We start from the raw sequence: 27,319 nt of genomic DNA on the forward strand, positions 1-27,319 counted from the left end.
AAAATAAAATTAAAAAAAAAAAAAAGAAAGAAAGAAAGCAAACTGATAGTTACCAGAGGGGAGGTGGGTGAAATAGGTGATGGGGATTAAGGAGTGCACTTGGGATAAGCACCAGGTGATGGAACTGAAATCATGATATTGTAGATGTGAAACTAATATAACACTGTATGTTAACTATACTGGAATTTAAAATAAAATTACATTTAGAAAAAAAGAAAGTATGTGTGTGTGTATAATTATAAAAAGTCTTGAATTTTAAAAGTAAATGTGCAGCAGCGGGGAAATAAACTCTAATTTTTCTATGTTAAAGTTTGATGTAGAACTCCCTGAATAGGAATCACCTAGAGCTTATGAAAAAATAGATTTCTAAGTCCCACTGGTGATACACTCACTCAGAATCAACCCAAGTGGTCTTTTAAGTACTCTGAAGTTTGAGATCCACTACACTAATGTGTACAATGAATTTTTTTAACCATTAAAAATTATAGTTAGTTTTTTCCCCATAAATATGTACAGGAAGGGAATGTACCCGGATGCTAACAGTGTGTTGTTGGGAATTTTTATATTTTTATTTGTAAATTTGATACAGTGAGCATTAACTTCCATAGTTATTAAATAAGTTTTATATTAAAAAAGATTTACTCTAAGAGTACTGTGAGAATCATCTGTTTGGGCATAGGGGTTTTTTACAACTTACTAGTAGCTATATCAGTTTTTTTCATTTTCTTTTCTTTTTTAATTAATTTATTTATTTTGAGAGAGAGCACAAGCAGGGGAGGGGCAGAGAGAGAGGGAGAGAGAGACTCTCAAGCAGGCTTCGCACCCCACGCTGAGCCTGATGTGGGGCTCAATCTCACAACCATGAGATCATGACTTGAGCCGAAATAAAGAATCAGGTGCTTAACCAACTCAGCCACCCAGGTGCCCTGTGTCAGTTTTGAAGTGAATGTGTTGCCAACCACAAGCATGTGAGACCAGTTCTCATTGCTGAAGAGGGTCATTCAAATTAATTTCTCAGATGATTTGTATCAATAAACTTTGCTAAGTTTCTTGCATAATTATAAGGGAAGTATAATAATTTTATCTTAGTTAAGTAGAATATATTTTGATGTCAGAAATCTGGGCCAAATTGTCATTTTTAATGAGTCAGTTTCTTTTGATTTGACACCTGCCTTTTGCCGGTTTTTCTCTTGGGTTGTTAAGGTTTTAAAACTTTTTTTAATGAATTTTGAGAATTCTTTTTATTTTGTATGAGAATCAATTCTATTGGATAGATTCACCAACAAATATATTTGTGAATATGTAATACAATATATGCATCAACTTTTTAATTTATCTTTTAACTTTCCTTAGGGTGGTTTTTAGTAAAGTAGCATTCTTAATTTTTATTGAATATATTAGTCCTTTAATTTAAAGTATACCATCTGTGTCTTGTTGAATAAATCTTTCCCTATTTGAAGTTGTAAGGATAACTCAAAATAAAACTTTGCTTTCGTAATTTTGCCATCTATTTATCAGGAATTGAGTTTTGAATGTGGTGTTAGTTTGAAATATTTCACTTTCAGCTTTTATATTTGGATATTTAAAAAGAAGTACTGTGTAATTAAGAACAAACAACAAAAAAGTAACATACCAAAGTAAATGTTCCTTTTATTTGTGATTCCTGGTTTTCTTTTTCCTCTAAAAATCAGATGTTTTTACTTTTAAAGTAGTCTTTAAAATGTTTAGTCTTTAAAATGTTCCCTGGGTTATTATCTAACCTCATAATTTTCTTAGCAATTTTAACCAATTTTAAAAACACTGTTATGTTCTTTAAGAAAATTTTGAGATGATTTTTTTTCCTGCTTAAACTAGAGTTTAAGGGGCACCTGGGTCACTCAGTGGGTTAAGTGTCCAACTCTTGGTTTCAGCCCAGGTCACATTTTATGCAAGATTGAGTCCTGGGTCGGGCTCTGTGCTGACAGCGTGGAGCCTGCTTGGGATTCTCTCTCTCCCCTCTCTCTTTGTCCCTCCCCTGCTCCTGTGCATGTGTTCAATCTCTCTCTCTCAAAGTAAATAAATAAACTTTATTATTAAAAAAAAAAATGACCTCATAGTTGTGAGATTTAGCCCCACTTTGGGCTCCAGGCTGGGTGTTGGAGCCTGCTTAAGATTCTCTCTCCCTCTCCTTTAGCCCCTCCCCCCTCATAAAAAATAAAATAAAGGGGTGCCTGGGTGGCTCAGTTGGTTGAGCGTCTTAGTCTTGATTTCTGCTCAGGCCGTGATCTTACAGGGTTGTGGGATTGAACCCCAATCATGGTATTGAGCATGTAGCCTGCTTAAGATTCTCTCTCTCTGCCTCTCTCCCCCATCATGTGCTCTCTCTCTCTGTCTCAAAAAACAGAGCGTGTAGTCTGCTTAAGATTCTCTCTCTGTCTCTACCTCTCTCCCCCGTCATGCATGTGTGCTCGCTCTCTCTCTCTCTCTCTCTCAAAACAGAATAAAAATGAAATAAAAAAATGTTAAATAGTTGAAATTAGGGGTGCCTGGGTGGCTCAGTCGGTTAAGCATCTGACTTTGGCTCAGGTCACGATCTCGTGGTTCCTGAGTTCGAGCCCTGTGTGGGGCTCTGTGCTAACAGCTCAGAGCCTGGAGCCTCCTTCAGATTCTGTGTCTCCCTCTCTCTCTACCCCTTGCCTGCTCACACTCTGTCTCTCTCTCTCAAAAATAAAATATTTTTTAAAAATTAAAAAATAATAAAAAATAAAAAATTGAAATTAAAAACAAAAACAAAAACTAGAGTCGAAGACTATCATTAATTTTTGACATGCCATTAAATGTGACTTTCTTAGCAGAACTTAAATTAGAGGCACCCAGGGCAGTAAAGAAACTGTGAGCTAGCAAAACAAAGAAGGTAGAGTTATTACCTCTTTTAAGCTTGTTTTTGATAGTCATGAAATAAAAATTTTTTTAGCATACATAGATGCTAAGTTTAATACACTAAAATTAATTGAATGAGAGTATATGTTGTGATGTGTTAAAACGTATGAGTGACTGGTTCTCCACATCCTCAAGAACGCTCTGTTTCCAGGGGCCCTGCCAGAGCAAGAACCATGGCTTACTTTGGGGAAGGGAAAGGCCCCATCCATGTGGATAATGTGAAGTGCACAGGAAATGAGCGGTCCCTAGCTGACTGTATCAAACAAGATATTGGAAGACATAACTGCCGCCATAGTGAAGATGCAGGAGTCATTTGTGATTATTTTGGCAAGAAGGCAACAGGTAACAGTAATAAAGGTAAGTCATTTTCCAGGGCCTGTACAAGTCAAAGAGTGTTCTTCACTTGATTAGTATCAGCAGTACTTTGATAACAAAAGTCTCCTTCATAAGACTGTATATAATCCCTGGTTCCTTGTGCTTGTATTAAGAGGCAGTGGTTTCCTGACAAATCTGACTGGATGGGGCTTACAGGGCGAGCAGAGCTCAGGGGCAAGAGTGGATTTACAGGATTTGTAATCTCTGGCATTCGGCCCTTTCCAGGTTCTCAGTCATTTCTGTACCATTCCTTCTCTGGATGTAATAAAACTGTCAAACTTGTCGGTATCCTTGAAGATTTAGAACTGATAATTACTTCACAAAAACAAGGCCAGAAATGACAATTTAAAGATATGGCATAGAAAGGAACTTCTTCTTCCACTCTCAAAAAGGTTATCTTTTGTAGATTTTATTCTCTGAAATTAAAAAATGTAAGGGAAATGAGAAATAATCTTTCAGTACAACACAGTAATAGGTGTTTTATACTTAAATAGAAAGGTCATTGAAAGCTGAGTGTAACTTTTATGAAACAAATACTGCTTTAGAATAAAGAAGTAGCTATTTTGTAGAAAACTGTGGTTACATTTTATGAATAGAACAATGATCTCTTTATGTGTTTTGAAAGCTCAGAGTTTTGATCATTGGATTTTCTGAAAAGTAGGTGTATCTGTATTTAAACATTATCTTCCTCTAACATCTTTTAATTGCTAAAGACAATGCAAAAATGAACTGGATGTTGTTAATATGATTCTTCACTGTCTGAGGAGCTTTTGAGTATGAAGAGTACTTACAACCTTTTGTGCTTTGTTTTATACACACACACACACACACACACACATACACACATAATCGGCTTACTAAATCATATATTTAATATTATTAAATAGTATACTTATATACAAGTAGTAATTATAACTTATTAAAGTGCCTTCAGTAATTTAAACTATAGTTAAAAATTGAATATAATTCTTTGGATTATGTCAAATTTCTTAAGTGGTAGAAAAACATAAAAATTCAATAATTGTAAAATGTTTTTGCTTTGGATTCTCTCTCTCTGCCTCTCCCGCACACTATTTCTCTCAAAATAAATAAGTAAACTTAAAAAAAATATTTCCTCTTAGACAAGCTGGATTACATAATTTGGTTTGTTAACCTACTGATTTTGTATTGAGGCTCAAGACCTAGTGACTTCTATAAGGGGACTGAAACTCAAGGCATTGGTTATTGGTCATCTGATGGGATCCTTTTATAAATGAATTTCATTTTGCTTAAAAAATTTTTTTTTGTAGCCGTGGATTTTACGCCTTACTAGATTTTACACTTTTGCAATCTGGTGCTTTGCCCTGGAATGATGTAAACTTTCAGTTTTGCTTGCTCAGTATTACATCATTCTTTATCTTGGCCTTATATACATTGACCTGACTTGGACCATTATTTGAAACTTATGTTTTTCTAATATCTTATAATTTGCTGTGTCATCTAGAGGATTCATATCCTAAGAGATGAGAATTAAAGTTTGACAGCATGCCTCTGAGATCACTTGGCAAATTGGTGATCTTGGTAAACATTGTTTAACCTTTTTCTCCATGAAAAAATAACTAGTGTTGATCCCCTACTGAGCTCACTTCTACCTGGTTATTATGGGGGAATAGTAGTGCAGACTAGATTTTCATGCTCTTGGCACAATTCCCCACCTTCTCTTCGTACACAGATAGAAAAAGTGTCAATCTATACTTGGTACATATGTACTTAACCAAAGAAACAAAATACCCCTGTAGAGATTCCCCTCCTTCTAAAATTATTTTTAAAATAGCTATACTTTGGGGCACCTGGGTGGCTCAGTTGGTTGAGCATCCGACTTCGGTTCAGGTCATGATCTCACAGTCTGTGAGTTCGAGCCCCGCGTTGGGCTCTGTGCTGACAGCTCAGAGCCTGGAGCCTGCTTCAGATTCTGTGTCTCCCTCTCTCTCTTCCCTGCTCATGCTCTGTCTCTCTCTGTCTCAAAAAATAAATAAAAACATTAAAAAAAATTTTTTTTAAATAGCTATACTTTATTTTATTTACTTTCTTTTGTATACCACCTTTTCATATATTTTCGCTCTTAATTCTTTTTTTATGCTCTTGTGAGAGTCTGTTATCTTGGGAAATTTGACTGTATTTCCTAAAATGCCACTTTGTTTAGTAAACCCTTTCCATATAATAATATGCTATATGAGTAAATATAAATGTAGATATAGATCAGAATCCCATTCTAAGTTACATTTTGTATAAGTGGCCTGGAAAGTGTTGTATGTGAAAAGCAAATTACTTAGACCTGTAATACCTTTGCAATTCTCTTGTTTTGTTTAATGTTCCTGCACTCCGAAACAGTCTCTGTAATCAGCTGTAGGCGCCCGTGGGATGACATGCCGGACAGGGTCACAGCTGAATGTGGGAAACCTCATAAAGTTCCTTGTCTGCTTGTGAATTCTTGTTGCCTTGGCTAAATGAGAATACTTTTCTTTCTTTTTTTTTTTTTTTTTTAATTTTTTAATGTTTATTTATTTTTGAGAGACAGAGCACAAGCGGGGGAGGGGCAGAAAGACAGGGAGACACAGAATCCAAAGCAAGTTGCAGGCTCTGAGCTGTCAGCACAGAGCCCAACACGGGGCTCCAACTCATGAACTGTGAGATCATGACCTGAGCCAAAGTTAGTCGCTTAACCAACTGAGCCACCCAGGCACCCCAACTTTTAATTTTTATTATAAGAGAAGGTATCCTATAATTTGAGGAGAAAAGATGTTTTAAAATAGAGAAAGAAACGGCAGGAGACTGTGTCACTTGTGTCTTTGTCACACTGTCAGCAATACGACAGTCTGATTAATAACCTCTGTCTGCTTCAGAATCCCTCTCATCTGTTTGTGGTTTGAGATTACTGCACCGTCGGCAGAAGCGGATCATTGGTGGGAAAAATTCTTTAAGGTAAAAGGTCCTTCAGAGATTTTACATATTATAAAACTATTTATGTACATACAGTGTTACAATTTGGGGGTTTTTCTACTATGATATGAGGGATTTATTTTACTTACTTAATTTCCTAAATTAAATCCAGATTACATGTTTTTTTTTCTTTTAATCTACACTTACTTTATGTAGACTGTGTTCTTAGATCACTACCTCCTGATTTATACAATAAGTACGTTGCTGAAAAGTTATGTTGTTGAATCTCACTAAGAGGAGGTCTGAAAAATATGTAACTACAAAATTCATTTAATTTAGAATATATTTGTTTTAGACTTGACTCTTTTAAATGTTTTTTTTTTTTTGTTGCGTTTACTAATGGAAACCCAGTACTTTGCTTAATGAAATACTTCTTCGGGCTGCTTAGGTGAGGTTGTGAGGAGAGAAAATACACTTCAAGCAATGAAATATCGAGAAGACTGAGTTTTTTCCACGAGTGTCAGAGGTGGGTGGGATGCATACAAATGTCCATAAGCAGATCTTCAGTGTGGTCTGCTCCAGGTTGTAGGGGTACCATTTTCAAAGTAGGGAGATATCTTACCTGCTAGGGTCCCTTTTATGTGGCTTTCCTCCCACCTGCAAGCCTTCCAACTCATTGTCTTAATGGATGCTTTTCTTTGCTTTTCTCCCTTATACGGACTCAAGTGGCTTACTTTCTTCTTAGGGGTGGTTGGCCTTGGCAAGTGTCCCTCCGGCTTAAGTCATCCCATGGAGATGGCAGGCTCCTTTGTGGGGCCACGCTCTTGAGTAGCTGCTGGGTCCTTACAGCAGCACACTGCTTCAAGAGGTATGTGTCCACCTTTCCAAACAAGTCCGTTGGGTTCTTATTTGACAGTGCTTCCAATTCCTTCCTGCTCCATAGCATACTAGAAACTTGGGGTGACAGAGCCAGGCTACCAGTCTTCTTTACCTGTGCCCACGGCACTGTGGAAGTGGGGGAGGTAACAGAAGGAACAACGAGAGCCCTCTGGAAGCCACTTGCTACGCCAGTGTTAAAGCAAACTCTGTATTTGGGGGAAGAGAAGATGCATTTTGGGAGGGGAGGTAGCTATGTTAGTGCTTCCCTCAAGAACTTATCTGAGGGTGAAATCATATCCCAGTAGACCTAGAGGAGATCTCAGATGACCCAGTAGTGGATACTAAGAGTAGGGAGTGAAGTTTTTATTGTTTTTTGATCCTTTGGATCTTGGTGTTTTGTGTCTTTTAGATTTCTCTATTTGTACCTTCTAGAAAGTCCAGGTTGCATCCTGATTATTTCCTCATCTCCCAAACATTTTATCACTTCAGTCTGAAGTCTTCCCAGTTGAGAGGGGAGGCCATACAGAGAAAAATGGTGTGCCAGAGTCACACTGCTCATGGTGGCAGTGTCTGCACTAGGACCTGGCTCTCCTTTGTTCTTGTCCTGTGTTCTTTTGTGGGCCTGACTAATGGCCATTTCCTCAGCATGAATTTTGGGATTTAAAAATGTATACCAATCCTTGGCAAAATATTGATAATTAGTGAAGCAAGGTGATGATACAGGAGTTTCACTGTGTTATTCTAATTGTGTATATTTGAAAATGGTCATAATAAAAAGTCTCATATAAAATGTATAACATGTCATTGAAAAATTCTTACAAGCAAGAATTTGTTTTATATTTTTCCATATGTGATACAAGGCTTCACTATATATTTACAATTTATCCATATAGATTTTGTTCACTTTAACCACCATGTGAATTTTAACTCCTATTGTAAGGCTAAATCACAATTTATTTAGTTCCCTACTAATGGATAGTTAGTTGGTTTCAATTCTTTCACTATGAAAAAACAATGCTGTAATAGACATCTATTGTATGTCTCATTGGGTACACATATATGGGAGCATTTTGCTAGAGTATGGGCACAATTCAGTTTTACTCAGCACTATTAATTTATTTTCTAAAGTAATTGCATCCATTTATATCATGGCAGTAGGTAAGTCCATTTCCTCAAGTCCCCACTTCAACTTGATATTATCTATCAACATTTTTAGTTTTTGTCAATCTTAGACTTTTTGGATTTCTTTTCAGTTCCACTTCCCTGATTAGTGTCTTCCTCTTTCATGAATTTCTTTGTTCATATTCTTTGCTTATCTTTCTATTGGATTGTCTTTTTGAAATTGATTTAAAAAATTTGTTCTGTGTACAGAGTCTTTGTTGTTATGTGTTACAAATACCTTTTCTCAGTCTGGGGTTATGTCCTGTCCACTTGTTTAAAATCTTTTTCTTATGAAGATATTTTAATATCTTCATTTAATATGTTTAATATGTGTCAATTTTTTAAGTTTGATAAAATTTTTTATATTTATTTAAAATATCCTTTCCTAGGGGCACCTGGGTGGCTCAGTCGGTTAACTGTCCGACTTTGGCTCAAGTCATGATCTCACAGTTTGTGAGTTCGAGCCCCCCCCCACCCCGTGAGGCTCTGTGCTGACAGCTGGGAGCTCGGAGCCTGGAGCCTGCTTCCGATTCTGTGTCTCCTTCTCTTTCTGCCCCTCCCCCACTTGTGTTCTGTATCTATCAAAAATAAATATTAAAAAAAAATTTAAAATATCCTTTCCTAGCCCCACATGATGAAGATTTTATCTTACTTCTTCACTAAGAAAATGTATAATTTTGTTCATGTTTAGGTTTTTAATCTGTTTACTGTTTATTTTTTGTATACATAGTATGAGAAAGGAGCCTCATTTTCTACTTTCAGGGATAGTTAGTTTACCAGCACTTTGTATTGAACATTACATTCTTTTTAAAAAAATTTTAGGGGCGCCTGGGTGGCTCGGTCGGTTAAGCGTCCGACTTCGGCTCAGGTCATGATCTCACGGTCCGTGGGTTCGAGCCCGCGTCGGGCTCTGTGCTGACAGCTCAGAGCCTGGAGCCTGTTTCAGATTCTGTGTCTCCCTCTCTCTGTGACCCTCCCCCGTTCATGCTCTGTCTCTCTATGTCTCAAAAATAAATAAACGTTAAAAAAAAATTAAAAAAAAAAATTTTAAATATTTTTTTGTATCTAATGATGGAGCTTTATTTTTTCTTTTCTTCTTCTTTTTTTTAAGTTAAATCTTAGTTATGAACGTTACATTCTTTACCCAAAGATTTATGTCAATTATCTTGTATGCTCAGTTCTCATATATCTTTGTTTCTAGGATCTCTATTCATTTCCTCTTATCTATTTTGGTAAATATTTATGAAGTAATCTTCCATTTGTAAAGTGTGCAGAAGACACATATCTGTATTTTACATAGCCTTTGTCATTTCTGGGATAATAATTGAGTTTGAGAGTTCACCTATATATCAGTGGGTTTAATACATTCATGTGTTACATCAACGGCACACACAATAAAGATTATATTCATTCATTGACTTAACAAAAATTTAATATTCCCAGGAATATGCTATAGGATATAGTGGAGAGAAGACAGATAAGGATCATTGCTATGATAAGAATTTTCAGTGTAGCTATAGGAACCCAGAAGAGGGAGATATTGGTATTGCTGATATAATAGTATCAAAAAAAAATTCAGGGCACAATTTTTAAAGTGTGGTCTTTCCACCACAATATTAGATACATTTAGCTTGTTAAAAATTCAGATTCCTGGGCCCCTCCTCCAGATCTACTGAATCTTTAGAGCCAAGCCTCAGGAGTTGGCATTTTTATCAAGCATCTCTGATGATCCTTCTCAACACTAAAGGTTAAGACCCACTTGCCTAGTGGATAAAACAGAATATGATCTGGATATGTTTGAAGAATGATGATGAGGAAGAATGTAATAGAGCTCGTAGGATACTTATCCATGTCCTATTCAACATATTAATCACAAAACTAAAAAAGGACACTGATGGTAAATTAATTATATTTTTGGATGCCAGAAGATTGGGAGAGACACATATTGGAAGATAGGATACATGATGGGAAAAGGTCTTGATAGTTTGATCCTAACAAGCAGTGCAGAATAAGAAGGAAGTAAAATGCTGACTTTAGTTCCAGGAAATGTGGCTTAAATGTAGCACACGTGAAAATGACCGCATGGGTTTTAGAGTCCTGCAGCCTTAATACAAGTCAGTGATGTAATGCAGCTGCTCACAAAGTTTATCAGTTTTGAGCAGCACTGAAAGAATATTGTCAAGGCAAAGCAGTGATGAGCCTAGCTATTCTTACTATGCTCAAGCTATTGTCAGAGACAAAAGCACTTTCACTATCAAACAGAGAGAACTTGGCTCAGTTCTGGGGGCCACATCATGAAAAAATGACATGGTACACCAGGGAAGGCAAACAGACAGGGGAGATTGTGTGGAATCAGATTAGATTTGTTACTTGTTGCTACAGATACTTCAGATGTTAATGGGAGAAAATATAATTTTCATTTTAACCAAAGAGTTGTTTATTTTTTATTTACTTAACACTAGGACAATTCAAAGATGGAATGGGCTGTATGTGGGAGGAAGACTAAATTCTGTTATGAAGTGTGTCCAAGCACAAGAGGTTGTATTCATGGATTGATAGAGACTGGAGCTGGGTAACCATCTAATGTTGAGAGAATAGTGGTGAAAGAAGCATGAGACATATTTGAACAATGGGAGTTATTAGTTAAGATAGTGATCTGGAGTTTTGGTAGTGGACTTACAGTAGAGAAGCAGGAAAGACCCAGGGGTGCCTGGGTGGCTTAGTCAGTTAAATGTCCAACTCTTTATTTTATCTCATGTCACAATCTCATGTTTCATGAGATTGAGCCCCACATTGGGCTCTGCACTGACAGCGAAGAGCCTGCTTGGGATTCTCTTTCTCTCTCTCTCTCTCTCTGTCTGACCCTCCCCTCACTCTCACACACTCTCTCTCAAAAATAAATAAGTAAACTTTAAAGAGAGAGAGGGAGAGAAGCAGGAAAGGTCTGAAATGCCGGAATAGTGAATTTTTGTTTCATTCACTAGGTGGTGGGAAAGCACTAAAGGTTTTGAGCCTTGAAATGTGATCTAAGAGGGGTTTTAAGACAAGTCATTGGGAGATATATAGGATTGATCTGAGGATGTAAAGCAAAATTATTAATCCAGGAGTCTGTGAATGAGCTTCAAATTAGATGAAGAATCTTTGCACACATGCTACTGGAGTGACTCCAGTTGGTTCGTGTTACCAAGTGATTAAGACTCAGTATGGTAGGAACTGGAGGGGGACTATTGTAATAGAAATAGAAGATGGAAAAGAAAAGGAGGGAGAGAAGGTAGAGTCATGGTGACAAAAGTCAGTAGAACTTGGTACTGTGTAACAAGAGACTTGGATCTGGCCATTGAGACCAAGGTCACAGTTCTCCAATTTTAACTATTCACTTTTGTGAAAATTATTTTGCCTCTTGGAGCCTCAGTTTTCCCACTCATGAAATGAAGGCAATAATATTCCACAGTGAAGAACAAATGACCTGCTAAATGTCTGAAAGTATTTTATAAAATGTGAAATTCAAAACAAATGTTGGTTGTTATATGTTAGGGTTCCAAAAAGAGAATCCAAGATTATTATTTTCAACAGTAGAAAATTCTGGGTGATTTTATTCCACTGACCACTGGAGAAGAATAAGGTAGGAAACTACAAGGAACCTGGAGAAGCCTGTCTTAGGGTTTAGAGGTTAGGCAAAATAATTCAGTAGGTTCAGTTTAGATTATCCTGTTTTCTAAATGTTTCATCTTTTAAGTCTCTGCTAAAAGTTATAGACTTCAGGGTTCAAGGCTTAAAGTATTAAGTAGGGAAATTACCCAAAAATTCCACTTGAGTTGAACACTTTGATCTGACTTTTGGAAGGTCTTTTTTGTTTTCTTTCTTTCTTTTCTTTCTTTCTTTCTTTCTTCTTCTTCTTCTTTTTGTTTTTTGTTTTTGTTTTTTTGCTACATGTTTGGGTTTGGGTTTGTTTGTGTACATGTCATTATTCCTCCTCTGGCCTGCTCCTTCTAGATGATTGCTTAAAGTCAGTAATCATCTCCTTTCTGTTTATAAACCTAGTGTCTAATATATTACTTGGCACATAGGATATACTCCTAAATGGTTGTTGCATGATGAAAGTGAGGGCTTAGTTGCCAGATAGTGGATATATTTAAGAATGTTTGACTCTTTAGAGAATGGTGGTATTTTAAACCTGGATCAACAGATAATTCCTTCCATATGTCATTTCTGAACTTCTTCCCTTTATCTGCACAGAAGATAAAGACAGTTGATTAAAAAGCAGAGGAGCAGATTATGATATGCAGCATTTTGATGTATTTTAGATATAATGCAAGATTCTTTTAATGCGTGTAGGGAGAAAATTATTTTGCAAATGTGTTTTATATCCATCTGCCTTGGTCTGTAACCTTTACCAGATTTCATAGACTTCCTGTTTTGAAGTGCCTAAGGAGCTACAGCTCACATCTTTATTGCAGTAAGCTCATTAAAAGGCATAAGGACAGTTACTAGTGATTAGAATAAGCTCCAAATTTTGTTTCTTTTCTGGGTTCAAGGACTTTGGATTAAAACAACCCTCCTTTAATCATCAGAAACTCTTAAATTTGCAAAAACAGATTTCCTCTGGAATTGCAGAGACTGCAACGTAGAAGCAATATTGTCATGTTCTGAGAGGTTACCTTCCTTTTAGATTTCTTGGGAGTGTAATTTAAGGTCTACTGGTAGGGGAAATTTGGTTTTTTTTAAATGTTTATTTATTTTTGAGAGAGAGCAAGTGAGCGAGCAGGGGGCACAGAGAGAGAGGGAGACACAGAATCCAAAGCAGGCTCCAGGCTCTGAGCTGTCAGCACAGAGCCTGACGCAGGACTTGAACTCAAGAACTGTGAGATCATGACCTGAGCTGAAGTCAGACGCTTAACCGACTGAACCACCCAGGCACCCTGGGTATATTTTGGAATGAGCTTTCACTCCTGTTTTTTATTTGTATCTCTACTGCTTTAACTAGTGGACTTCTGCATATTCCATATAATGGGTTCTTGTTCATCAGGCCTTTTTTGGTGCCTAATTCTTGCAGTGATGATATAGGCCGGTGCTTTTGAACACCTATTTCTGAATAAGGCCTAGATTGCTATTCCCATCTGTGTTATTTTATACTATGGGATGACAGCTCTTTATGTTAATTTTTTTTGCCTTTGTAGTCATTCTTTTATATAATCCTCATATCTGAACTATCTAAGAATGATGGCCTGGGAGGTTGAGATCACAATGCAGTTACTTCAGATCCACTATGCTGTTACCTTCATTTTATATAGTCTCTTTGCATGATAAGGATACTTTATTGTAAGGCCGACAGTTCTAGTAATCAAATTCTAATTCATTTATAACTTTCACATGTTGTGATATGTTCTAAACACTTATTTTAATGCCAGCACAAAAACTGAGATAGTTGGTGAATCACCATTTAAAGGTCTTCTATCTCATTCTTCACATTTTTCCCTAGTGTTAATGCAATACAGACGTTGGAATGAATGCAATATCCTGTTGGCATTTTGAAGTGGAAACTTGGGATAAATCAAGTGTTTTTGGAGTTCCTATGATTCTTATATGACATAAATTGCTTGCCTTTGATACTCTAAATTATGAGTATCATGATATGACCCTCTCTCTATGGTGCTGCAGCAATATAAGTGAGAGAAAAATTCCTGAATGTTACACTAATTCCTTTTAGTTGTTTGTTCTGGTAACAGACATCGTATTGGAGGGAAGAATGTACCCAAATCAAGGACTCTCTTATTTCTGTGATTCTACTGCAAATTTGATTTGATCAAAAATATAGCTTTACCTGATTTTATGTTTCATTTTTTTCCTAGAAACACCATAGCAGCTGGAAATTGTTAAAGGTTGTTGCTCTGAAAATCAGAAATGTCTAGGTCTTTGTAATTACAAAGATGAGGCACAGAGATAATGGAGTCACGTTTTAAAGACACAGAGTATCAGATGCTTAGCATATGCTTCATCATGACCTAGTATCTAGTAGAGTTCATTAAGAACATGCTCTTTGGTGGTATACCTAATACTGTCAATCATGCTAAAACCATTTCCTGAATACACACACACACACACACACACACACACACACACACACACACACACACATGACAGTGCAAGGTTCTACGGAGGCTTCTAAGCAACTGTAATCATTTATACAAGTAACTTTAGTCAATCACTTTTTTTATGTTTATTTGAGAGAGTGAGAGAACACGTGTGCGCATGTATGTGTGTGCATGCATGCACACACATGCAGGGAAGGGGCAGAGAGAGGGAAAGAGAATCCCAAGCAAGCTCCATGCTGCCAGCACAGAGCTCGACCTGGGGCTTGATCTTATGAACCGTGAGATCACGAACTGAGCCAAAATCAAGAGTCAGATGCTTAACCGACAGCCACCGAGGTGCCCCAACTCTTCTATTTTTAATTCCAGTAATTTTTTGTTCTTTATTGTTCAGAATCTCAGAAAAATGAGGACATTGGATCTTACTAAGCTGCTGTGTTTCAGATCCTTTCTTGCTGAAGCCTGTCTGGTAATTTCATCCACTATTTATTTGAGGGGTAGTCGAAGGCATTTCAGCAAAGCAAACAACTGAATGGTGTGTCAGCCGAAACCTGAAATGTTTGGTTTAGAAGCATTTTTGAATACAATAAAGTTTGTCTAAGTAACAAAAGCTGGACTAGTTTTTATGTTAAAAAAAAAAAGTTTCCTTGATATGTTTTCTTGAGAAGCCTAGAACTACAGTAAATGTTTTCAAAATCTGCAGTCATATTGGGAACCTCAGCCAAAGTATTATCCCTGAAGTATAAGAGAGGTGACAGTAGAAGACAAATATTTGGTTAGCAAACTAATCCAGTCTTCTGTTGGATGCTCTTCAAATTCCAAGCATGTGATTATGTCTAAAAATAATTGGAGTGAAAGGAGCGTGGGAATCACTGCTTAGGTTTACTGGTCCATTTCCTTAAATCAGGACAAGTTTAAAAGTGTAGGTACCAATAAAGAGATTCATTTGACAAGAATAGTGTTTTTTTCCCCCTTCTAGTCAGGTATATATATTATTTTTATTTTCAGTTTAATATCAACTCCTGATTGGTGAGCATGCTAATTTTGGAGTAGACTTAAATCTACTGGCTGAAATCTGCTTGATTGGAGAACACAGAATATGTTTGTAACGTGTATGAGTTTTGGGTTTTGATACCTTTATGTAATCTCTTACGATGCTCACTTCACTTGGAGAGATTCTAGACATGCAGGGGCAGGAGTTATCACTATGCCTTTAAGTGTTGGTTGCAGTGGTTCTCAAGCCTGACTGTGAATTGGAATCACCTATCGTTCTACATCAGCCCTATTAATTTAATATTTTCAGAGATTTGTGACCTAGACATTTATATATTAAAAAAAATTCTTTTTTATGTTTATTTTTGAGAGAGAGAGAGAGAGAGTGTGAGAAAGTGAGGGGTAGAGAGAGAGGGAGACACAATCCTAAGCAGGCTCCAGCCTCTGAGCTGTCAGTACAGAGTCTGACACAGGCTCGAATCCACAAACTGAGATCATGACCTGAGCTGAAGTTGGACGCTTAACCGACTGAGCCACCCAGGACACCCTAGGCATTTATATTTTTAAAAGTGGTACAGGTGCTTCTAGTAAACAGCCAGCATTTAACAAGAACATTAGATATTTGGAGGATTTCAACAAGTGTAACAGAAACTTTAGTGATGGTGTTGTTATGAGAACTGGTGAGAAGCTGACTCTGATTTCAGTAAGTTAGGGATGACAGTATTATATATGTGCACGTGGATGCCTTTGAAAAGAAGTTATTTGACATACACTAAGACTTTTTTATCTGTGCCAAGCACTTTGCTTAGTGCTGAAGATACGAAAGTGAGTATAGCATGGTCCTTACACTTAAGGAGCCTTTACCTGGGGAGACCTGACATCTTAATTTGTCTTAGAAATTGTTATAAATGCTCTGACAGTGCTAGTGAGAATGTCAGAGGCAGGATTGGTCAGTTTTCGGGCAGGGCAGCAAGAGCTTCCTAGGAGGTTCTGGACTTGAGACTTGAGTGATAAAATCAGTTGTCATGTTAAGATGGGAGGTGGGGGATGATACTGCAAATAGTTCGAATAAAGGCAGGTGTGTGGGATACCTCTTCAAGCAGCTAAAATGACAGGGGCATGGAGACCAGGCTGAGGTCAGGTAGGCAAGAGCCATTCTTGGATGAATTTGCATATCATTTAAGGAATTTGAACTTTATTGTGTAGATAGTGGAGAACTCTTGAAGGGTATATAGAAGAGTAGTTATATTGTCAGATAGAAACCTCACTCTGGCTGCAGTGTGAAGGAGGGACTGAAAAAGTTAAAACCTGAAGCAGCAAGGCCATTGGACAAGACTATTGCAGTAGTCCAGGAATGAAGGGGCACATTAAAGGCAAGATTGCACAAGACTTTAACACTTGGGTATTTTAAAACGAAATTTCCTTGTTGTAGAAATGTTGTTTCTTTGTTTACTCGCTGAAGACCCAATTTTCAGATAATGTAGAATATATTTATACAGTTAGTTTAGATACAAGGATCATTTTAGTGAAGTGACACAGCTCTTTCAAAGAGTGGAAAATATTGTAGTGACTTTTTTTTTTCAGGTTGAACAGTACTGTAATTATGTGAAAGGATATAAAAAGTTCACGTATGAAGGGAATGTCTCATAATCCAAGCTTAAAATTTATAAACAATGTAATAAACAATGTGAGAGACTGTATTAAAGAGATATAATAAAATAGGATGCCTAGTTTATGCCAAACTATTTCTCTAGACCAGTACTGTCTAGCAGAAATACAATGTGAGCAACAAATGTGACTTTTTCTAGTAGCCACATTAAAAGATAAAAAAATCCAAACAGGTGGAATTAATTTTAATATTTTATTTAACTTGGTATATCCAAAATAGCATTGCAAAATATAATATAAAATCGGGATCTTTAATGCTTATTATCTATAGAGACAGTATATTTAGTATTCTTTTTCATACCAAGTATTCAAAATCCAGTGCATATTTTATACTTTTAGCACATTTTACTTCAGACCAACCACATTTCAAGTACTCCAGTAGCCACATTGGGCTACTGGCTACTGCACTGGACAATGAAGCTCAAGAGAATTTCTTCAATTCCATTCTAAAGATAATATGGAAACATTTCAGCACCACTTTCAAGGATGCATTCACAATTATTCTTTTTAGAAAGGCGTTAAATCACTTGAGGTTTTACTTTAAAACCTGAATACATTAATTAGTCATAGTGAATTTAAAAAAAAGTTTATTTTTGAGAGAGAGCAAGTGCGTGAGTGGGGGAGGGATGGAAAGAGGGGGGACAGAGGATCTGAAGCAGCCTCTGCACTGATAGCAGCAAGCCCAATGTGGGGCTTGAACTCACAAACCAGGAGATCATGACCTGAGCTGAAGTTGGGTGCTTAACCAACTGAGCCACCCAGGGGCCCCTAGACAAACTGAATTTTTATAATATAGTATCAGTACCCAGAAAGTGGGAGTGAGAAGTAAATCTGATCTTTCTCCATGACTATTACTTTTCACTGTTTTAAGATGTGAAATAATCCCAAACTTTACTTAAATTTTGAAGTAGAACCCACAAGAGGATCTTCTCTGGGAACAATATATAAGAAGCTTTCTGAATTTAAGAGGTCTGTGATGACTTATGGTTGGAAAAGGGGAATCAAGGAAGCACAGGGAATTATTAGTATTATAGATCAAGAATAGGTGGATGTATAAGCTAAATCATCTTTGTAGCACTGTTCAGTTTTTTGAGCTGACATAGTTAAGAAACTTACTCTATATATTGCAAGCCCCACTTAGGGGTGTTAGAGTGTTTGAACAACTTAGAACTTCCAGTAATTTTACAGGAGGAAATGGAAGGCTGTATTTAAATAGGCAGTCATTAGAAAACTCAAGTTTTCAATACAGACTTCTGTAAATTCACATTCAAGTACAGGTCTCATATCTAGTGTAAGACTTTCAAGTTTTCATAAAAAGAAAATTAAGGTGAGAGCTGTAAAATGTACGTATTTCTATCTCAACAGTCAGACGCTAGCACAAACTAGGTGCTAAGTTGATGAAACCATAGCTAGAGTTTGGCAGATAAAAGGAATGAGGGACTGAGTTTTTGCAAAGGAGTGATTGTGGAATCCAAGCCTGGTAAGAAGGGAAGTCATAGCAAAGTGAGATTGAAATGAAAAAACTAGTGGGGTCAAAGGATTGAAGCGTAATGGGGTTGAAGAATGGTAGAGCTATAAAACTGTAAGGATAGGAGGTAGAAAGTAGGAGATGCTTTAAATCAAGACTTCAGAAATGTGTAGTATTTGGTGAATACAAGGTGTAAGTCTCATGACGGGAGCAGGTGGCTGAGATGGAGAATAGGCTCAATGCAAGTGATGAAGTTAAGGAAGTAAATGGACATGGTATTGAAAGTTAAGCCTTTAAGATGTTTTAAGTACTGGTGGGGGTAAGTGAGCAAGGTGCTATATAATCTTAAGTGAGAAAGAGTAACCTGGAAGTGGGTTGGATCATATATTGTGTCTGTAGTTCTCAACTGTGGCTAATTTGCACCATAGGGGACATATGGAGATGTCTGGAGACATTTTTGGTTGTCACAACTGGGGTGTGTGTTTATGTGTCTGGATGTGTGTATACCTTCACTACCTTGTGAAGAGAGGCCAGGGATGCTTCTAAACATCCTACAATGCACATAACAGCCTCTCACAACAAAGATTGCTCTGGTTCCAAATGTGAAAACAGTGCTAAGGTTGAGAAACTCTGCTTTAGGGGGATGCACCAGAATCAGGGTATGTTGGTTGAAAAAACAGGCTGAGAACTATCAATCTAGTAAATATTTCTACTTTAACTGAATACTTTAAGGAAAAAAGACATACACATTAAAAATATCCATCCATTCATTCACTAAAAGACATATGCTGCATTCTCACCTAATGGGCATCACTATTATAGGTGTTTTAGAGTCATCAGTGAACATAAGGATCCCTGTGTCCTTAGTTACTTCTTGTTTAAGCAGGGGAGACAGGGGACAAGAGACATAATAAATTAATCTGTTAGAAAGTGGTGTTAAAAAAGTGATTAAGGATATTGGGAGTGCTGGGGTATAGGAGGGCAAAAGGTGGGCTGCAGTCATCTCAGTGAGGTGACATCTGGAGAAGGATTTAAGAGATGTGAGAATATAATAAATGTATGTTGCCCTGAAAATACAGTTTTGGTTTGCATTGTTTACAGGAAAGGGGAGTAAAGTAGGTATGTGTTAAGTGCTTTGACGGATACAAAGACCAGCCATGGTTTCTGCCCTCAGAGAGCTTTGTGATGAGCTACTATCATGGAAATGATAGAAAAATGAAGACAGCAAATAACAAGACAGTAATTTTGCCCTATTCTATCTGTTCCTGTTTTGATCCTTTTTCATGGTAGGGAGATAACAGGTTAATGGTTAGCTGTTATTTTCCACTCATGCTGCATATTTGCTCCTTCTCAGAAAACCAGGCCAGGAACCTGGATTAAACAGTGATATGAACGAAGTGGGTTTGGAGTACAGGACTGAGAGCACTGGGATCAGAGAAATGCAAAAAGTAAACTTACAGAAAGGGATAAGGAATAGGAGGAAAGGCCTATGGTATGTTAACCTTCCTTGCTGACAGTTTAACAATCTCTAGCCTCTTACTAGCTCTCTGCCTCCCAGGTACGGTAACAGTACAAGGAGCTATGCTGTTCGGGTTGGGGATTATCATACTCTGGTGCCAGAAGAGTTTGAAGAAGAAATTGGAGTTCAGCAGATTGTGATTCATCGGGAGTATCGACCTGACAGCAGCGACTACGACATCGCCCTGGTTAGATTAGAAGGACCAGAAGAGCAGTGTGTCAGATTTAGCAGCCATGTTTTGCCGGCCTGTTTGCCACTCCGGAGAGAGAGGCCACAGAAAACCGCCTCCAATTGTTACATAACAGGATGGGGAGACACGGGTAATGTAGATAATACAAATGACATCTGGGCACCTTTCTTGTGTCTGGGATTATCAGTACTTTTGGGTGTACAATGGGTAGTAAAATCTTAAATGGGTTCAGGCTTAGTAGTTTGGAAATTCTGCCAAGCCTGTGATGCATGCATGCAATTTGGATTTGTATCCCAAGGGTACTATTGGTTATCATTCAGTTTAGTACAAATTGACAGAACTCAATCACCTTAAGGGCTGGTAGAGAAACCTTCCTTACTTTGAGTTGCCCACACTAGTAAGGAGACAGAAGAAATAAATGATTTTAAGATCCTACTTCAACACTTGGGCCTGGCCGGCTGAATGACAACTTCCCGTATCATTTTGCTATAGAATTTTATCAGTGTGTATCAGCTAGTGCTTGTTCAGAATGGTCCTTGAAACAACAGATGTGGGGCTCACCTGGATTGGGTACTTGATTCCCAAATGGCTACTAAATAAGGAGAAAGGACAGGTTGACCCCTCTCCACTAAATATGATCAATACTGCTAATTATACTCTTGAAAAGAGCATCAAGTAAGTATGTCTACAGGTGATAATTTCAGTGTTTTATTTACAGAGTATTTGTGTTCATCACACACTGCATTAAATCTGGGCTTTATATTTGTATTATTTCATAGCTGAAAAAAGGTAGAATAGCTGTTGCAGATATAGAATACTGAAGAAGCACATCCTGACCACTCCTTAGATAAACCACAAAGAAAACATTTGCTGAATGAAACTGTAAAATCAGATCAGAGTAAATGCCTTTTCCGTACACTATGTGGAACCATGAGGCAAATCAAGTGTCTGAGAATAGTTAAGTGTGTCCATTCTCAATTACTGCAGGAGGGAAGGTTCATTCACCTTTAGATACAAGTTAACAGAAATGACAATGTCAGTTTTACAGAATGTTCTATTACGAATTATTTCAATTGAGTAAATAGGATGCAAGAAAAAAAGGTGGAATTTAGATCCAAGAAAGGACTATTGTAGAGGACATCATCAATTATACATACTAGCCACTGAACAGTTAATGTCTTGCCAGGGAGTACACCAACATCAAATGGTTAGTATACAGGAATGTTTAGCTTCTCAATCTTTTATCAGATGCCATATTTGGAGTTCTTGCCACTCAGGTCCTTCTATACCATTTATAGTTACCACTCACTCAAACTACACTATGCCACAATAGGGTTTTATTTTCAATTAAATGTTCATTGGACTGTTAAATGTAGTGCTTTTGTGTAAGATCTTTGGCTGGCATCTAACTCAGATTATTTGGTCTGACTAGGACGAGCCTATTCAAGAACTCTACAACAAGCAGCCATCCCCTTACTTCCCAAGAGGTTTTGTGAAGAACGTTACAAGGGTCGGTTTACAGGAAGGATGCTTTGCGCTGGAAATCTACATGAACACAAACGTGTTGACAGCTGCCAGGGAGACAGCGGAGGACCACTCATGTGTGTTCGGTCAGGAGAGAGTTGGGTCGTGTACGGGGTGACCTCCTGGGGGTATGGCTGTGGAGTCAAGGATTCACCTGGTGTCTATACCAAAGTCTCAGCCTTTGTACCTTGGATAAAAAGTGTCACCAAATTGTAATTCACATGGAAGCTTCAAGAGAAAATACTGGAAAATGTTCAACATCCACATTAGCACTCAGCCAGAGATGCCAGCCAACGGAGATGAGAGCCATGTTCCTTCTTTTGTGTTGTGATTAAATCATGTGCACCATTGCTGCTTGAGAATTTGTGATGTGAATATTCTGTTAGATACCTCAGTGTAGTACTAATTACCCTTAACTAGCATTGTGGCCCACCCAAAAACTACTCTGGAGTCTTTATTAGCATTCTCCAGAGATTACTGTGTATCAATAGTGCAGTAAGGCTGTTTTTACATTCATTTGGATTTAGAGCTTATAACTCAATCAATACTGTTTATACTAGAGTCAAGGAGTGGCATTGTTTAATTAAGCTCAGATTTTCTTCAAAAGGCTAAGACATCTTCACACATTGAATCTCTGTAGCCTTTAACAACTGAGGAAATCAAGGGCCAAAAAAGTGAAGGAATTCCATTATAAACCTAGACTAGGATCAGTGATCATACATTCCTGAATGAAGCCTTTGTACTATGCATTATGGCAACACATTCTACTACCCAGAAAAATGTGGAAGAATTCCTGATGAATGCCTTCAAGTTGTTGGATGTACAACCTAATTTATCCACCTTATTTGTTAACATCCTCTAGCAATTACTTTCAGCTACTTCAAATTTAACAACTTGATAAAATTTTTCCTTGGCATCATGTGGTTTGCTGGACCATGATTTAAGACTGCCATCTATTGCAACTTTCTTGTAATGACTAAAATCTGTAGACTTCCACTATCCTGATAGTCCCAGCTAATAAAAATACTGTTAAAAATGCTTTCTCTGCTTAGTGAGAAAAAGCTCTAAAATAATTTAACTGTTTCAACCGCTTTAATTAACGCACCAGCTATATGCTAGGGACTGCTGTAAGTGGCTATGGCCTTCAATGACTGTTTTTAAAAGGCTGGTAATGTTTTATAGTAACCCTAGCTTTCAAACAGGCCCAGAGGCCAAGGTGAGACAGTAGGATCCAAACTTCAGGAGCCCCAGTGCTGACCAGGTCATTTTCAGCCTCCACTGCTGAGTAAAGGCAAGTTTTCCCTCTGACTATTTCTCAACACAATTAAGGGACAATTAAGGGTGCTTTACTATGCACCCTTTCAGGACATTCTTGATTAGCAATGCAAAATCTTAGGCCAAACAAAAAAGGCTTGCCTCTCAGGCTACTTAATTAATCACAATGATTGCTAATATCAAGGGCCCTTCAGTGTTTTAAAGTTTTTGTAGATCCATCCAAGAAATAGATGCATAAAAACAGGTGAAAAAAATCAGTGTGAACTTTAGGATTAGATCATGTTAAGTAATCCTTTTCAATGGCTGTATTAACATGGAGGGGACTTCACCCCTTTCCCTACTGCATCTACTTGTATCCTTTTTGTAAATCCTCAGCTTTGTAAAAAACTGGTGCTAACGTAAAGGTGCTTTATAGTTTACGATTTTGCAGAACTGCAATGCTATGTCAGGCAGAATAATGTTAAACCTTTTGTAAAAGCTCAAGGTTTTGATAAAGGCAGAACTTTTCAAGCATTTACAACTAGTGATGATAGTGGTACAGACAGTGCACACTTGCACAAGGGCTGAGAAAACGTGCAATACAGGAGAGAAAATTTATCTTTACAGAAACTTCGCACAGGCCACCTTTATAACTAAAGTATAGTGCTGATGCAAGCAACATTTATACTGAAATTTTAATAGACTGGATCGGGAAACTACTTGGCTCATAAAATATGCCTTGATAATAGCTAATTTTTTTTTCTTGTTAAATGTTAAGTGTGACCTTTAAAAGACACAAGTGTTCAGTGCACATCTGTGTGAATAAAGTGCTTAGCTGCTCACCTTGTTTAGTAGCCTTAATCTTTTGTACGGTATAAAAATGACTGTTGTCCCTTAGGGGTAAGGTGGCTTCACGTGTAGTTCCCACCCAAATACTGTAGTGACTTAGAACACGACTTTTTCCAGATGAAATCAAGCATTTTATTTAATTATAGCAAGCAAGCACTCACTTATCCTCTACTAAATGTCATACTTACGCCAAAGTAATATTCTGGCCTATACGGAGACCACCAACTTGATAGCTTACAGATTATTCACCACTCAATATGCAACATGTTGCGATTAAAAAAAATCACGTTTGGCAGTGCACCACAAGATTCTAAATAAACAGGACTTCACCCATACATTTTGAATTTCTTGATTATCTGCAAGAGAAGAAAACCAGTTTTGTAAACTGTGTCCTAAGTCACAGTGCTGAAATCTTAGCAACTTCAGTTACTTTCTACTTAGTTGGCTATTTACTCTTTCAAATTACAAAGTAGCAGCAAATTGGGCCAATTCTGGCCTTCCCATTACTTAGCACTAAGGATTCCGGATTAACGACGAAATATGAATAAAAAGGAACATACCTTGTCATGTTTCCTGTCATCCATTGGAACGATTAGTTCAGCTTCCTAAAAACATTTAAGCAATAGTTAGATATGTGCCTAATAACCCGGCACCCTTCAGGTTTTCAAGTGATTAATGTTACTTGTGCAAGTCAGAATCTGATACCAATTAAATGGTGACAGCTTTGCCAATAAACAAGAATATGCTCTTCCATGGCTAGGAAGGGAGACTGCCACAGCTGACAGGTCCCAAAGATACATGGAGATTCACAATCCCAGAACTCCCAAGCAAGCACAACTACAGAGATTACTCACTTTCTGGATCTAAATGTGGCGGGTATCAGGATTCGGTGTTACTATTTATTTAACAGTGGCGGAGTAGCTTCAAGATGGCCACTTGACACCGACAGCGGAATTCGCGACCTTTGCCGGTCATCAGGTGCACCGATCCTTTATCGGAGGGTCCGTGACCCGTGCGCGCTCGACTTTTGACTCAGCGCCAGGGTGGCACGTGGCCGCCGCGTGATCAAAAGAATACCTCAGGTTTTCGAACCTAGAGGTTTCCAAAGCTGTCGTAGACCGGCCACTACAAGATCCCTGAACCTCCTGCATCTTAACTAGGCCAAAAACTTCTGCCTCAATTATCACCTTAGTGCACAAAATACAACGTACCTCAACCTCGTAACCTAAGCCCGGCGCTTCCCGGATGTAAAAGGCCGAGCACTTCAGCGCACGCTTTCTTATAGAGCGGCTGACGCTATTCCGGGGAAGTGCCGCGAGGGGCGGGGCCCACACGAGTTTTCCCTCCGCTCTGCCCTTTCCAGCCCCTCCTCCGTTCCACCCCTTCCTGATGGCCCCTCCCTCCTTACACGGTTTGCTCCACCCTCTGGGCTGGGCGGCTCCCCGGGCCCTCGATTCTGACGCACGCGCCTACAGGGAGAGTCAGAAAGTTGTCGCGAGATGAGGAAATCCTGACGCTGGGTTTGTCTTCCTGACCCGGGAGGTGAAAAGTTTTTGTTTCCCGTTTCCATAAAGGACAGTTACTTAGAAGTTGCCATTGTTACCGAAACGCCAGGTTATATAGTCCTCTGCTTTTAAACCTTTAGGTAAATATACATGGAACTAACTGATTTTTTTGGTCCATTAATGATCTGGGACTTACGTTTTCCGCTGGAGTTGCTGTTCCTCAAGCGTAGTTGTCAGTGATTTGCGGTTTTTTAATTTTGTTTTGGGGTTTTTTTTGGCGGGGTCGGGGCCGCGGGGGGGGGTTGTTAAATCTCTTAAGAGTATTTACACTCATTACTGAAAACCTAGCCAAAAGACTAACAAGACTAAAAAAAGTAAAGGACGTTAGCCGGAAGAGTATGGGAGACCCACTTAACGAGTGTGTCTGAACATTTCCCGTATTGCAGACTCACCCACAGTTTGCTGTACGTGTTTGGCCGCAGCTGGATTTCGTTGACTCTTAAAAGCAGATGTCTGCCTCTTACCTCCCTGCTGTACCTTTTGTTGAGGGTGCAATTATAGAAATAATAGAACTAACCCTTGTAAAGTGGAATTAAAAATATTTAGGAATACATTTAGTTCTAGTCAAGTGCTTATTAAATGCCATTAAATTTATTTTCTGTTTCCCCTCTGATATGAAACAAAAGGGAGGTTTTACTTAGTAGTGGACCATTGGGAAGGTATGTTGTGGCAATTGCTGCCAGGAAAAACGGTATCAAAATGTATTCCCCAGACTAAGTTGGGGAATAAAGTGCCACAGTAGGGATCTACAGAAGCTTCATGAAATCCTTACATACTATTCTGGGAGAAATAGTTTAATGAGTAAGAGCAAACATTGCTATTATGATTAGGGTTGGAGTGACCAATTTATAGGAAATGAATTTTAATTAGAACTAAAGTTTCTGAGGCTCACCTTTCACCCTACATTTTTTTCACTTCATTTTACTTTACTCCATCTCACTAATGAACGAAAAGTACTATTCTGTAACAAGGCTTAAATACCAAGTCACAGTGGAGAGTTTTGCTAAATTAGATTTCATTTAGAACCTGTAGCCATCTGTGTTACTTTGCAAATGCTGTCCTAAGAAAATGCCACCGATTGGGTGGTTTAAGCAACAGAAATTTATTTTCTCACAATTCTGGAGACAAACTCTGAGATCAGGGCACTCACCGGTTTGTTTTTAGACCTTCTGTGGCCTGTAGATGGCCCTCCTTTCCCAGTAACTTCACATCCTTTAACCTCTGTACCTGTCTGTATCCCAATCTCTTTGAAAAGGACACCAGTCATACTGGATTAGGGCCTGTGCTAATGACCGAATTTAACCTTACTTGTCACTTTAAAGATCCTATCTCCAAATCCTGTAATATTCTGAGATATTGGCTGTTAGGATTTCGACATATGAATTTTGGGTGACACAATCCAGCCCATATGACCATCCATTTATGGTAAGTTATAAAGACACACTGAAGATTTTTAAATATATATTTCCATTGGGCTAAGGTGTAGAAACACCTGAGACAGAGTGAAGAGTCTCTGCTCCCATATTTTAGGTTCTTTTCTCCATCTTAAATTTTTTCCCATCTATTTCCCATCTTTTTCTTCCTTTCTTTAAAATTGAGGTATAATTAACATTAGCTTCAGGTATACAACATAATGATTGGATATTTGTGTATGTTGCTAAATGATCACCACATTAAGTCTAATTAACCCCTATCCCCCATACATAGTGAATTAAGTTTTTTCTTGTGCTGCAGATTTTTAAGATTTACTGTCTTAGGGGAGCCTGGCTGGCTCATTTGGTGAAATGTGGGACTCTTGATCTCAGGGTTTTAAGTTCAAGCCCCATGTTGGTATAGAGATTACTTCAAAATATTAAAAGAAAAAAATATGTAGCAACTTTAAAATATGTAAAAGTATTATTGACTGTACTCACCATGCTGTACATTACATTCTCTTGACTTATTTAT

The 27,319-nt window shown here is 37.9% G+C and overlaps 1 protein-coding gene, 2 long non-coding RNA genes and 1 other non-coding gene across 6 annotated transcripts in view; 2 read left to right on the forward strand and 2 right to left on the reverse strand.

Moving 5' to 3' along the window:
- The window catches only part of PRSS12 (serine protease 12), a 75,782-nt gene extending 51,982 nt beyond the window's left edge, over positions 1-23,800 (forward strand). For 2 of the 3 annotated variants that reach the window (XM_053901286.1, XM_019418386.2), the window contains 5 exons: positions 3,071-3,276; positions 6,177-6,255; positions 6,959-7,081; positions 20,030-20,310; positions 21,613-23,800. In XM_053901286.1, the coding sequence (XP_053757261.1) occupies positions 3,071-3,276; positions 6,177-6,255; positions 6,959-7,081; positions 20,030-20,310; positions 21,613-21,920 (997 nt within the window). In that variant the 3' untranslated portion in view covers positions 21,921-23,800. The remainder of the gene's footprint in view (positions 1-3,070; positions 3,277-6,176; positions 6,256-6,958; positions 7,082-20,029; positions 20,311-21,612) is intronic. The other variant, XM_053901287.1, reaches the window with a different exon arrangement.
- The window catches only part of LOC109248620 (uncharacterized), a 249,515-nt gene that overhangs the window by 123,020 nt on the left and 99,176 nt on the right, over positions 1-27,319 (forward strand). The gene's annotated exons all lie outside the window — the stretch shown is intronic.
- LOC109248613 (uncharacterized) lies at positions 20,875-25,055 on the reverse strand. The gene is made up of 3 exons (XR_002072146.2): positions 24,662-25,055; positions 24,368-24,412; positions 20,875-24,163 (listed from the first exon to the last, which is right to left on the reverse strand). It is a non-coding gene; the product is annotated as an uncharacterized LOC109248613 (long non-coding RNA).
- LOC128776829 (small nucleolar RNA SNORA24) lies at positions 24,481-24,611 on the reverse strand. The gene has a single exon (XR_008421989.1). It is a non-coding gene; the product is annotated as a small nucleolar RNA SNORA24 (small nucleolar RNA).

Source organism: Panthera pardus, unplaced genomic scaffold (assembly GCF_024362965.1).
Source record: "Panthera pardus isolate Hobbes unplaced genomic scaffold, ASM2436296v1 HiC_scaffold_13, whole genome shotgun sequence".
NCBI classification, from domain to species: domain Eukaryota; kingdom Metazoa; phylum Chordata; class Mammalia; order Carnivora; family Felidae; genus Panthera; species Panthera pardus.